Below are 14,818 nucleotides of genomic sequence, written 5' to 3'. Positions count from 1 at the left end.
GAAAATGCCTTTTCTGCAAAACAACCATTTCGGCCAAACGGCATTTTCTGCCAAATTACCTATTCTGTCAAACGGCTTTTTAGGCAAAATGACCAATTCAGCAGAACAACACTTTCGGCCGAATAACCATCTTGTCCAATTCACCCTTTCTGCCACACGACCATTTCAGTTGAGCTATTCGGCGAACTGTTTTTTTTAAGCCAAAAGAACTGTTCGACCAAATGACATTTTCGGCAAAATAATTTTAGACTAGATGGGATTCAGCTAAAACGACATATTAGACCAAAGAACTTTCATTTGTTGCTTTGTTTGGCTTTTTCGGTGAACTGTTCAGTCAGTAAACATAACTGTCGAAGTTATGTCATAACTTTATGTCGTTGTGTTGTGTGTTGTATGTGCTGGAGGTTGCCAGCTAGTAGCGTCTCATGATGGCTGAAGAGAGATATCGAGATAGGGAGGTTATCAGGATGTAGAAAGCGAACATGTATGTAGATTGAAGGGACTGAGCAAACCATCGACATCGGGAGAGATATCGAGATATATGAGAACATCGATAAGTGAACTGTAGCACGAAAAAAAATGTAATAGTGACCCTGTTCTTATATTTTGGAGTCTAAGGGTCTAGGTTAGTCAAGCTATTTCGGAATGATATTCAACATGTTTACAAAATTACTTTGTTATTACTTACCTTCAAGAGAAGTAAAAAAAGTAACCTCATGGACATAGACGATCTCTCAAACCATTAATGCCTCAGAGTAACACAGATACTATGAAGATATTATCTAAAATATCCTTTTTAGAATACTTTCCAACCTCTCCGAAAAAATAACTATTTTTGACACGCTGATAAAGAGAATTCTCACGTTAAATGCGGGAAATCATCACTCTGGACCCAATATTGGACATGGATGAAGGCTTTCTGCATTAAATATGATGAGTATTTTCGTCAGTTAATATTAGACTACAAAAATTAGCCGCCTGAGTCATAAGTATCCTTGTTCGACTGATTCTGAATTATTTAAAACTAGCTTTTATCCGGCACGCTTTCTACGCCAGAGGGGGGATTTCGAACCACCACAGAATCATTTCTTTCCTACAAAAATCTCTACATGCTAAATTTGCTTAATTAGTTATTGAGTTACTCCCTTCTAGAGGGTTGCCGAGGTGGCCGGTTGAGTGCCAAAGTCAGTCCAGAGAATCCGAGTGCAGTGTGGTGTCTGGTTCAATGGTGCCCAGACAACCCTAAACGCGCAATGATCTATTCGAAATAGTTCCCGGTATTGTATCTAGCCTTCTTCTTCTTCTTCTTATTGGCATTACATCCCCACACTGGGACAGAGCCGCCTCGCAGCTTAGTATTCATTAAGCACTTCCACAGTTATTAACTGCGAGGTTTCTAAGCCAGGTTACCATTTTTGCATTCGTATATCATGAGGCTAACACGATGATACTTTTATGCCCAGAGAAGTCGAGACAATTTCCAATCCGAAAATTGCCTAGACCGGCACCGGGAATCGAACCCAGCCACCCTCAGCATGGTCTTGCTTTGTAGCCGCGCGTCTTACCGCTAGGCTAATGAGGGCCCCTATCTAGCCTTCTGCTACGGGAATTTAACCAATAGCGGTTAAATGTTTAACCCGCAACCAACTATCATGATAGGCACTCTAACACTACGCAAGCTATTGGCCCAGCCAGGATAATGAACGCGGCGCGTTTTGGCATAAAATAGGGGAAATGTTCCGATCTCCATCTCACTGTACATATATCCATCTCATCGCTAAACAAAGAAATACGGCACCAAATTCGTCGCTTCTTTTTGTTAACATGCGTGCTCACTGCTGAAAAAATCACAAAAATAATAAACAAACCAAATTTCTTACCATTGCTTTGTCTTTGATGGGATGGAAATAGGAGCTATGAGATGAAGTGGCGAACCGTTCCCCTACATGGGTTAACTACCAAAGCGCGCCGCCGCGCTCATCATTCGGGGATGGCCTTTACGACAGGTGCAACATTAGTAACCAGCGCTTTTGTAGACGCTCGTTTCATCTCAGCATCCATCTTTCGCAACGAAGCGCTTCGTTGGCGGACGACCAGACGACGGAGCACGAACGAAGGACTCCTTTATAATTCCATACAAAACAAGTATTTTGGCTATAACTTCTAATCCCATGGTCTGATCCAGTCAACTTTCATTAGGGAACAATGGGACAGCATTTCCCGTAGAATTTGCGAGCAAATCAATTGATTATAAGTTCTTATAAAATGGGCGAGACTTTTTGAGCACACATATACATACACACAAACATACACATACAGGGTGTCCAATAAGTTCGAATACACTTTCAAAAAATGTTTAAAAATTGAGATTAAATTATTTCTTTTCCCGGTTCAATTTCATTGGAAGTATTGTTTATAAGGAACGTTTGTAACATTTGTTTTGGAATGACCTCTATTTTGTACTTCTTCACGAGCTTCAAACGTTTCTAAAACCCATCGCAAGCGGCACGCACGTTCTGCATGAGCATTTCGTTCCAGATTTTGAGAATGACGTCTTGAACTGGTCCAAGTTACTGACCTTGTATTCGTACAGCTTAAACATAATAAAGGACCAAACAAGAATGTTGAGAGGGTTCAAAACCGGGAAGCTGGGAGGTCGCAAAGTTTTGTCCAAAAAGTCGATGAAATTGTCCCCATATTAGGCTTTAATAGCATTTTTCGTGTATGAAGGGTTATCGTCCTATTGAAACACGTAGGGCTCATCTCCGTCTTAGCACCGGGCCACTGGGGGCATCATTCGTCCCCAAAACCTCAGTTTTATAGTATGCCGCAATGATTTTGACCTTCAAAATCGGTTTTTTACGATGCCCCAATCCATTTTCAACGCGCGTAATAAACAAACAACAAGTGACAGAATGTCAACACCACATCCACCACACATCCGTTAGCGTATGTAGGAAATTGTTCGGAAATTGAAGTAGGAATTCCTTCGGGATATGTTTTTGGAAATCCTTCATAAATTCTTTTAAGAACTCCTCCAGAAATAATTAAGAAAATTACGACAGGAATTCCATTTGACATTTGTCCAGGAATTTCTTCTGAAATTTCTCCGGAAAAGCATTTGAAAATTTCTTTGGAAATTCCTTAGAAACTTCCTCCAAGAAAACCTTCGGAAATCCTTTTTGTAAAGCCACAAGAAATTTCTTCCGAAATTCCTGCAGTAATTATTCCTGAAATTTAGTTGGAGGAATTTTTCATGAAATTCATTACAGTATGAAATAGGGAATACCAATTTTCAGAAAAGTTTCTAACGGAAATTTGCAAGAAATTTCCAGATGACATTTCCATACGAACTCATATAGTAATTTCCAAATGATACTTAAAAGAATTTATGAATGAATTTTTGAAGTTATTTCCAAAAATGTTTCAAAGGAATATCTGAAGGTTAAAGACTAATTAAATTTCCGGAGGAATGTCTGAAGGAATTCAAAAAACAATCCAAAGAATTCCTGGATGTAGTTCTAAATAAGGGATTTCGTAAGGAATTACTGGAAGAAATTGTTTAAAAAAATCCTGAAATAATTACTGAAGGTATTTCTTAAAAAAGTTCGGAAGAATTCCTCAACCAATTTTTAAAAGAAGTTTCTGAAGGAGTTCTCCTAAGGGAATTTCGGAAAGTTTCACTAATGCAATTTCCGTAAGAATTGCCGAAGGAATTCCGACCGAGAAATTCTTCAAATAACTCGCTAAGATATTTCAAAAAAGTTGTCAAGGTTATCCTGAAGGATTTTTTGAAGGAATATCCTGATGCGTTTCCAAAAGAATTCCTGGATCTATCTCCTGAGAATTTTGTGGACGAATCCCTGGAGAAATCCCCGAAAAATTCTTGGAGGAATGTACAGAGAAATTCAAGAATTTCGGAGATTCCTTCAAGAGTTTTCTTGACAAATTTATTCAAAAAATTCCTGAAAGGAATTTCGTCTGAATTACGGGACACCAGGAATAATTTCTTAATTTCTGAAAATTTACTAAAAGAATTCCTGAACGAAATTCTGGTGGAGTTTCCAAAAGATTTTTTAGACATTTTTTCAAAGGTTTTAAAAAATTTTCAAGAGAAATCCTAAAAAAATTCTGAAGATATTTCTAGATTTATTTGCGGAGGATTTTAAAAAAATCCTTGAGGAATTTAGTAATTAATCACTGGAAGAGAGAATTTCCTATGTATTACTTAGAGAAATTTACGATGAAACTCCTGGAGGATCCTTCGAAGGTATACTGGATGACTAACCGAATTAATTCCTGTTTTTTTTACGAAAAAATGTGTGGAGGTCTTTCCGAACAAACTTTTAGATGAATTCATTTAATATCACCTACTGGCGAAATTTCCGAAGCAGCTCCTGAAGTAAATTCCTAAGGAATTCTTGAGAATGTTCGAAGAAGTATGATGATGGATTGAATCCAATTCCGATATTTTTGTGTATTTCCTTTTGGCATGAAGTCTTAATTCTAGATTCATAACAGTGTTTTGATTAACTACTGTCCTGGTTTTTAAAGGAAAATTCCTAGAAAGATTCCAGAAAAGATTCCTTCAGATATTCCTGAAGGAATTCTTGCAGGAGCTTCTGAAGTAATTTCAGAATGAATTCCTGTAGAAACCCAAAAAGTTATATGAAAATTCCATTAAGTATTTGCTTGAAATTTCCATTTAAAATTTGTTCGTGAATTCCGGTAATAATTATTGAGGAAATTCATTCAACAATTCCTTTAGAAATTCTTTTTGAGAACCTATTCAGGTTGTTCTTTGGAAATTCTATTGAGAATTCATTCGGAAATTCCTCCTGGAATATATTTAGAAATTCCCCTAAGATTTTTTTGTAAAATTGCTCAAGAAAATCCTCCAGAGTCTTTTGAGAATTCCTCCAGGTATAATTTATAAAATTTCCCCAGTAGATCACTCTTTCGTAAAACCTCCGGGATTATTCCGGAATTTTTGTCGAAAGGATTCATTCGAAAAATTTTTGAAGGATGAAATAGGAAATCCTGAAGGAACTTTCGGAGGAGTTTCTGAAGGAAGAGATTTCCTAGAAGTATTCATAGGAAATGTCTAAAGATTTCCCAAAGGAATTCTAAAAAGGATTTATAAATGAAATTTCCGAAGGATTCCTTACGGAGTTTCTGAATGGTTTTTTGAAGGGATTCATGCAAGAATGCTCAAACGGAATTCCGGAGAAATTCTCCGGAGGAATCTCCGAAGGTCTGGAGGTATTCCTGGAAGAGTTGCTAAAACAATCCGGATGAATGAGCAAAAAAATTCCTATAGGAATTTTCGAAAAAAAATCTGGAGATCTTAAGAAATTCCTGAGGGAAATTTCGAACGAACTTCAAGATTTTTACTAGATTTTCCGAAATAATTTCTTAAGAAAGTACAGGCAGAAACATATTCTGAAAATAAAATCTTAAAAGAATTCGTAAAGGAATTTCGAAATGACTTTCGAAATTTTCTCATAATTACATAAAAATCTTTCAGAAATTCCTTCGGAAATTCTTCTAGGGATTTCTTCGAGAACTCATTTACAATTTTTTTAGGAATTACTTCAGCAATTCTTTTGTAAATTTCTTTGGAAATTTGTTGAGAATACCAACGAAAACCTTTCAGGAGAACTCCTTTTATGAATTCCTTTGAAAATTGCCTTAGGAATTCTTGCGGAAATTGAATTAAGAACAATTTTTTTTAAGGGATTGCATCAGCATTTATTTTAGGTTTTTGCCAAACAAATTCTTCCAGTAACTCCTCAAGAATCCCAAAATTCTTGGAATTCCTATGAAATTTCTTTCAGGAATTTATTCAGAACTTTATTCAGGAATTCTTTCAAAATTTCATTTAGGAATACCTTCAGACATTTTTACGAAAATTTAACTAGATACTCCTTCGGATATTTATTTAGAAATTCCCTCGGGAATCTCTCCAGGAATTCATTAATAAATTCGAAAATTATGACAAATTCATTTTTGGCTTTCGTTTCAGTCCAACCAATTCGGTTAATTGATTTTCGGTCGAACTTGTTGTAAGGCCAAGTTCCATTTAGCGAAATAGCTTTCGGCCGACTAACTTGTTGTCCAACTTCTTTTCCCTTAGTATTTCAATGTGGCATAAAATAGAGAAAAAAAATACCAACACCATATCCCGCACCTTTGAATCTGCAAGCAGGTACTCCATCATCATACTGAGCATCTTAAAACGATTTGGATTTTGCCTAGCAAACATCGTGCAGTAATTATTACTGCTCAAAGACATCTACATGTCATTTGAACTGAAATAGTTTCAACTAGTTTATGTTCTCGTTTCACGACAACATCAACTACTGATAACTGAAGTTTCTGACAGTGATCGATGAGATGTCGAATAATTTATATTATTGCTGCAGCAATTTCTGAATCCATTCCTAGTAGAATCTGCATCGTATTGTCTTTGTGACCTGGATAATTGCATCGTAAGACGAGTTCCACCTTACCGGCAAACAGCTGATTCCTTGGGATACTTATTTAAATATTTTTTTTCTAATCCTATTTTACACATAACGGCCCATAACACACGCACACAGCCACTGTTAACCCCCTTGCCTCTAACGGGAAAAGCATGGACCCAGATGCAAAATTCGATATTGCTGCTTATCATACAAATAAGAAATAAATGCTGACCCGGACGACGCATAACGAGTGTTGGTGAAAGAACGGATAAAACCCACAGGAGGTTCTGTATTCTGCTGCAGGCCCAACCTTGTTCGCCCATCCATCCATCCATCCATCCAGCCGGTCGGTCGGTCCGTCGGTCGAACCAGCAACCCAATATGATGATGGTGGTCTCCCTGTTTGTTGTGTTGTTTTTTGCCCTCTGCATTTCTATTCCTGGCCTGCCCACCTCTAGCTTTTATGCGCTAATGCCGGTTGCTACCTCGCCGACCCCGATGCTGCACGACACATCGTCGGTCCATGCGGTGGCGGTGTCTCTCTCCGGTAGTTGTGGATGTTTCTCCATCCGCAATCAGTCGTTGCTCCAGCCCCTCAGCAGCAGAACGGTCGAAAATATAGTTCAAACTTTTAATTTGCATCGCGGTTTTATTCGTTGTCTTCTAATTCACGGCGGTAATTTCCCCCATCTGCACCTACCAAGAACCGTACTTACAGTTCGACCGGCACAAATATTCGACTTTCCGTACTTAGCAGTGTCCCTTAGTTTAACGGTTAGTGAGTAATGTGTTACAACATCGTTTTATCGCCTCACTGAGAGCTGTCGGTTTGCCGTCAGGAAGGAATCGGTCCACTGGGAATGATGCACTGCCACTACAGGATCGTTTTGTGAGCAGCGTGTTGTGGCTACTGACGTACGCCAATAGGCGTGATTAGATCGATAAGCAATTCATGCATATTCAATACTACCCTGAACTGTAGTAGGGAAAACAGAAATTGATGGTGCGGCAACAAGCTCCAGCTATCACCCAACAGAATCGACAAGGACGAATAGTGAGTGAACGCGTGGCTACAAGGATCCGGAGCTGAATGAGGTGAGCAAAAGCAAGCATGTTCTTCCATCAGACACTAGATTTGCCGTGAGAACTGCCGAAGCAGTTAAGATTTTATCGATTCGGAACCAGTCCTAATATGAATAGCAGTCAAACAAGACAGTCCGTTATATCTATTTTTGATGCAAACTAGTTTGACGGATGCATACAGATGGGAGGTTTTCATAAGAATTCGTGGTTTGTCTTTTAGAATTATGTATTGTTTAAAAAAATAGTGTTAAAATGATTAAAAACGTTCCCACGATTTAGATTATATCTTATTATTTTCTGTTAGTGATTTAAACATTATTATGCTAGAATTTTGAGGTCAATTCAAATCATCAACTTATCTTTTATATCAGCACACTGGGTTAATGGAATGATGAATTGTTCACTCACATCCATCTATAGTCCAGCCGAGACATTCAGCGGTATTGGTCCAATCCAGAATGACTCAGTCGGAACAAGTTCAGAAAGGAGGATGTCTAAAGTCATATACAGCTTCGTTGAATGGGACCTGAAATGTCCTCTCCGACAGATGGTTTTTGATTAATGTTATCAGGTAGATTATATAATACCGCTAAGGCTTGTATGTCATACCAGATATTGTCAGAAGTTTCCCCGACTTTGACCAAAGCCATTGTACCGGTTTTAGAAATTGACTTGTTCTATTTGACGATGCTACTAGAGTTAATTGTGTTTTCCATCCACGTCCATATCATTGGAGTGTGTACAAAATATTTCTTTGTTTGCTGTAATATTTGCTTGGAGACCTCAATTTGTGCACCACTATTGAATGACCACGCTGGAATTCAAACTGTTCTAATCTTTGATGAGGATATTAATTTATATTGCGGTTTACCTGGCACTGGGAACACTGGGAAATGATTTTCTCGACCAATTTCGATCACCACCGGATTGTTCTGGTAGACCAGGAAGACTGGGTCATATTGATGTCCATGTTGGCGATGAAGATGTATAGGATAGAATGATCTCCAGATCGACTCAACAGAGTAGGGGAAGGGGGGGCAATATGCCCTAGCTAAGCAAACACTGCTCTATTGTCTTATTTGTAACGCTTCTTCTTCTTCTTCTTCATTGGCATTACATCCCCCACTGGGACATTGCCGCCTCGCAGCTTAGTGTTCACTAAGCACTTCCACAGTTATTAACTGCGAGGTTTCTAAGCCAAATTGTAACGCTATTCATGGGTATTTTTACATTATGCATCAGTTAAACAAGTTAGCTAGTTGATGCCATTCAAAAATTGTCATAAATCTCAATCATATTGATAATATTCACATTTCAAAAAAGTGGTGATATTTTGTTGCCGGAAAACTCATGAGGCAAAACGCCTTTTAGCTGGCAGCTCCTAGGGAACAAAGTACCACGCGTCGGCGAATCAGCATTCTAGTATGGATAGTCCGTGGAGACGCAAGTACTTTGTAGGTTATTGCAACTAGGGCGTTTTGCCTCGCCAAATGTTAGATGTTTTTCAAAATGTGGAAATTTTCGGTTTTTCCGACCTTCCAGGCACTATTTTGAAACTTTCTTCGCCTATCCTACATAATTTTAGATCTAGTTTTGTTACGGACATATTAATGACGGTAAACATGAGGGAAACCACAAAAGGCGTTTTGCATCGGGGGGGCGTTTTGGGGCCTCTTCCCCTAAGATAATTCGGGCTCAGAAAGTTTTAATGTTCTTCGTTCAAATTACGACCTTTCCTTTCCTCTTAGTTCTGCTGACTGTTTCCTCAAGCTTGGTGATTTGCATCTGGAACAGCAGCGATATTATGTCGTTTATGTCGTCGATCTAACTAGATAAGTTCGATCCTTAGTGTTGATACCGATTTATTACAACAGAGATCGTCGAGTCAAGTCAAGTCAAGTACGAGACACTGAAGACGGCCTTACTGTTGAGGTCGAAATACGTATCTGTCAAGACACAATTAAGTGGTGGAATTCAATGGGATTGTATAAACTCGTCTTATGACAAGTGAACAGAGATCTATTGTATTGCATTAATTTTTACAGACGTCGACACGAATACGGCACACGGTGTCTTTGCCCAAAGAGGCAAATTTTCAAAAATAAGCGGACTCATTATCTCTTTGTGTACTTCAAGGTAGCGTGAAACTTTGTAAACCGGGGAACGAACTGTGGCAGATAATGGTAGCTACCTGGAATATGGCTTTCCAGTAAAACAGATTTGTCCGATTTTTGTTACGCAGGATGCGTACATATAGCAGCCCTTAGCGTGGAATGGTCCATAAATATTTTTCAATAGTATTCTGGTGATCAATAGATCATAAACGAAACCCAATCAATGCGATACACTCTCTAATCTGCTATTCAACAGAGCTTTGGATGATGCAATTCGAAGATCTGGTATGAAATGAAACGTAACCATCATCAACAAGCCTTGCATGCTCCTTTGTTTTGCGGATGACATCGACATCATTGATGTAGATCGCAGAGCAGTGCTTTCGAGCCAAACGAGAAATTGAAACAATAAAGCTGATCATAAACTTTGTTTCTGACGATTCAGTTGAACCAGATTTTTCCTTCTATAGTTAGATAAAGTATCGTTTCAAATATAACAATGATTATAACTATTAACTGCTCTGTGTTTTGCTTTGTGACAGATAACGGAAAAGCAATGGAGCAATAATAGTACAAGTTTTTGTTGCGCGACTTTTAGCTCACTCTCTCGTAGAAGCTTGACGATTTCGAACCACTTTGTTCTTCGAGTAATGGTCGGAAGGTATTCACCGCCAGATTCGTCCAGTATGTTCTGAATCCGATTCGTCAACGGGGTTCCCGATTGGTTGGCGTGCATAGGTACTCCGATAGAGTCGAGAAAAAGTAAATGGTACAACTGATGCAGGGGGAACGCTTTCTCATCTAGGACACGAGGGATTCGGAACAACTACTAGGGCAGTCTTGACTAAACGCATTATCCTTTCCCAGCACGTGCTTTCTTACAGGAATCTGTCGGTTTGATTTTGACGTAAACTACGTCTAAGGGGAAGACTCGGATACAGGGTGACAAATGAAAATTTCCAAATTCGAGTCCGTCACGAAATCATGTAAGATTTCAAGCGTTAATAGCTCCTTTATCTTTCAATGGATTTTCGAGATTTTATTATCAATCGAATCGGAAACTCTCCAGCATTTTTTAAAGCTCATTGGAACTATTGGTTATCAACGTAAAAACATTGAAAATTCCAATTCTTTACCAACCCAGTAAAATTTCAGAGTTTCGTTACCACTGCCGTCTGCGGTTGGTTCTTGCGCTCTACTTTTGTGCGGTGATTCGCACAAAAAGTACTACAATAGAACCAGAGCAATGACCACAGTCGGAGCAAAAAAGTAGTGTTGAGCTTGAGCTTGAGCTTGAGCTTGATTGACTGCTCGTAGTTGCTACTCTATTATGACCAGATCAGCTGTTCTTGCACAGGGAACCAACAGATGTTTGCTTGGGACTAGCAGACATCTTCAATGTACAAGTACTGGTGATCTCATTTGTTAGGTCATACTGGCGCCTGCCACGTCAGAATGCAAGTCAATATAGGGAAGGGGGAGGAAATGATGATGCAATCACTCGCCCACTGCAAGCCGAATATACCTCTGCACTTGCCACGAGTTCATGCGGAATTTGCTGGAATTTCTGGATTAGGTTGGAGAGGCAAAGGTCCGTCTTGGTTAACGAGTTGCCAATGTGATAGATAGGAGAAGGTAACTGATGGAATTTCTAATTGGATGTAGGAAACGAGCTCTATAGTTCATTTCCAGTTCTATCATATTACTGATAGAATACCGTAATCCGGGGGAACATTGATCAGCGAGGTAACATTGATCAGTTGAACCATTTTCAAAAGATGAATAAAGTATTACTTTCTGTTATTACGATTACTTATTATGAGTTAGGTATTTTAATCTTGACTAAATTTGCTACCGAATAACATAATCTCCACTAGAATTTGCATTTAATTTCTGCCATAGTTTGAAAAATAAAATCAACATCATTTTGTTAACTCACAGTAAGCTGCCAAAAAGCACTCAAAACAAGCATAATAACAAAAAATTGATATCGTACCTACAATTGGGTGATAAGTAATCTTATTTTCTTTGTTTATCCATATTTTTGTTTCAAAACTTTGATTTTTATTGTTGAAAAACCAGATAATTCACCTAGCGGTCATGATGCCTTACTCAGAAACAATCAATACGCTTCGCCTCAGTATAAGGATTTCAAAGTAATTGCCTACCTTAAGGCGTTTACAAACGCTTGCTTTATAGACGTAACAAAGTGAAATGATTGATGATCAAAGTTACCCCAAATTGGAAATTCGAAAAACTAGACAAAACAGATTTTTAAAACAATTTTATAATTATCAAATAATCAAGAACAATAGCCTCAAACGCTCTACACGTAGCAGTACTCGTTTTAAAAATATGAAAAAAGCAATCATTTAATTTACGGAGGAAATATTTACAAAACATTGAAAAAATTGATCAATGATACCCCGGATTACGGTACTCAAGTTGAAGGTATAGGAATAGTAACGGAAACGGTATGGAAGTCCATTTCCAGTTCTAGCGATTGCTAGAACATGAGAAATAAAGAGAAAGATACAGAGTAGGAGAATGGAACGGACCTGGGATTGAACCCACGACCTCCTGCGTATGAGGCAGAAGCAGTAGCCATATGACTACCAAGCCCGCTGTGTCGGAGCAAAAAAGTAGTGTTTATGAAGAAGTGCTACAGATGCTGGACATGTTCATGCCACTTGACACGAAATCATGTAAGATTTCAAGCGTTAATAGCTCCTTTATCTTTCAATGGATTTTCGAGATTTTATTATCAATCGAATCGGAAACTCTCCAGCATTTTTTAAAGCTCATTGGAACTATTGGTTATCAACGTAAAAACATTGAAAATTCCAATTCTTTACCAACCCAGTAAAATTTCAGAGTTTCGTTACGACTGCCGTCTGCGGTTGGTTCTTGCGCTCTACTTTTGTGCGGTGATTCGCACAAAAAGTACTACAATAGAACCAGAGCAATGACCACGGTCGGAGCAAAAAAGTAGTGTTTATGAAGAAGTGCTACAGATGCTGGACATGTTCATGTCAAGTGGTGATTATTAAAATTGATGATCAACTTTATACAAAGTTATATAACTTAGATATCTTACTATTTAGGCAGCACCCCTTAAAATAACACTTCAAAAGCATTTAATCGCCATTTAATAGGCAATTAACTATGAGATGCAATAATCACTCTAGGTCGAATAACAGTCGGAGAAAGACATCATCACCACTGCGGAATAATATATTTGGGGTTTTTAAATGAAAATTTTAAATTGTCATATCCAACCATTTTCATATAGTGATTTACGCCAATTTTGTTCGAAACATAAATGCATTGGTGTGCGATCGAACATGATTTGTGGAAAAACTACACATTACACATGGCAAAACGTTTACCAAAACGAGCCTCGCTACCTCCCGACCCCATATATCTAACATCACATTGGTTGTAATTTGACTAAGCACGCACGCGCAGTTTGAAGTTTGTATGAGAATTACTATGCAAACAGTGTTTTTTTTGGAAAACCGTTTTGCAACGTGGCTCATTAATATGTACGTTAGCAACATAGAAAATTTAGCAAGTGAATGAATCGGCTTTGCGAAACAGTTTGCTGCTTGCAAGAAAAAATATTAAGGAAATACTAAATCGTGGGAAATTCAATTGAGCACGTAAAAGAATAACATATCAATAATGAGCATTTTTATTTTCTTTATAACTTTGCTTACGAAAATCCGATCGGTTCGCAACAACAACCGTCTTACAGATTTAGAAATATTCTACGAAGTCTTCAGGTTGATTATATTAGGGGGATATCCTCAAGTTCCGGACACATAAGCCATTTAACAACAAAAAACTTTAAGTATCCAGATTATGTTTCTTTTTATACCTTACTAGCAGAACGTACCCTGTTGCTCGGGTTTTTAAGTTAATGTTCGAAATGTCGTTTTCTGCGTTGGTTGCAACGCCGCACTCTAGGTCATTTTTCGAGCGATCGAACTTTTCCTTCAAAATTTACTAACTTTTTGCATATAAAAACACAGCTGAATACGAATCGATTAGTGAGGAAATCTCGCGAGTTATATCAATCTAGTGAGGAAATCTTCGTGAGTTATATTGCCCCAAAGGAAAAATAGATAGAAGAAAGATACACAAAATATGACCATTGACCATTGATGATTCATACAAACTATATTTGATCATTTGAACACGTTTTTCGACGATGAATTTTGGTGAAAAAAATCACGGTTCAGAAAAATGTCTCCTAGTACCGGACACTATTGCATCATGTTCAAATGTGACTAAGTTCCTGTTACATGTGTAAAACCATCATTCAGAATAGTAATATTTTTCACGTGCTTCAAGTTGTAAATACTAAAAATTGTTAGTGGAGCTTATTTGATTCTTCAGCTAAATTTTTTACATCCTAATCCAAATTCCGACCTTTTTCAATGTCTTCAATTTTTGTTTCCGCTAATTTCTGTGGCTTTCTCTGCAAGAAGAAACAATTGAATTGAAGTAAGTGTAACAAAACAGGTGTGAAGAATTTTTATTGAACTTCAAATTTTGTACAAAGTTTATCACATGAAGATCTGATATTCCTTGCCGTTAGAAGTCTTTTCAATAGCTTCCTTTTGTACTTAATAAGATGAAGGAGGGACCTCTGCAAGTAGTGTCGTTTTAAGAAGTGTCCGGCGCTGGGGGATCTCCCCCTAAATAGTTAATGATCCGCCTCACGAAACGTTACATACGGGGCGATTTCTATAGTAATTTCCACACAAACTTCAAACTGCTCGTACTCAGTTAAATTATAACCAAGTCATTATGTTAACGTTATCGGGGGCCCTCCTTAGCCGTGCGGTAAGACGCGCGGCTACAAAGCAAGACCATCCTGAGGGTGGCTGGGTTCGATTCCCGGTGCCGGTCTAGGCAATTTTCGGATTGGAAATTGTCTCGACTTCTCTGGGCATAAAAGTATCATCGTGTTAGCCTCATGATATACGAATGCAAAAATGGTAACCTGGCTTAGAAACCTCGCAGTTAATAACTGTGGAAGTGCTTAATGAACACTAATCTGCGAGGCGGCTCTGTCCCAGTGTGGGGATGTAATGCCAATAAGAAGAAGAAGAAGAAGATCATGTTATCGTTCAAGCATAGGAGAGC

General features: G+C 38.2%; 1 protein-coding gene across 2 annotated transcripts in view; it reads left to right on the top strand.

Moving 5' to 3' along the window:
* The window catches only part of LOC134212280 (protein gustavus-like), a 748,069-nt gene that overhangs the window by 649,995 nt on the left and 83,256 nt on the right, over positions 1 to 14,818 (top strand). Inside the window, exon 1 of one of the 2 annotated variants that reach the window (XM_062689990.1) lies at positions 7,128 to 7,562. The exons of the other annotated variant lie outside the window; for it this stretch is intronic. Coding sequence (XP_062545974.1) covers positions 7,558 to 7,562 — 5 coding nt within the window. The 5' untranslated portion in view covers positions 7,128 to 7,557. Of the gene's footprint in view, positions 1 to 7,127; positions 7,563 to 14,818 lie in introns of those variants that run through there. 2 annotated transcript variants of the gene reach the window in all.

The sequence above is a fragment of the Armigeres subalbatus genome, chromosome 2, assembly GCF_024139115.2.
Source record: "Armigeres subalbatus isolate Guangzhou_Male chromosome 2, GZ_Asu_2, whole genome shotgun sequence".
In the NCBI taxonomy this organism is placed as follows: Eukaryota; Metazoa; Arthropoda; class Insecta; order Diptera; family Culicidae; genus Armigeres; species Armigeres subalbatus.
This window is presented reverse-complemented; position numbering and strand designations above follow the sequence as displayed.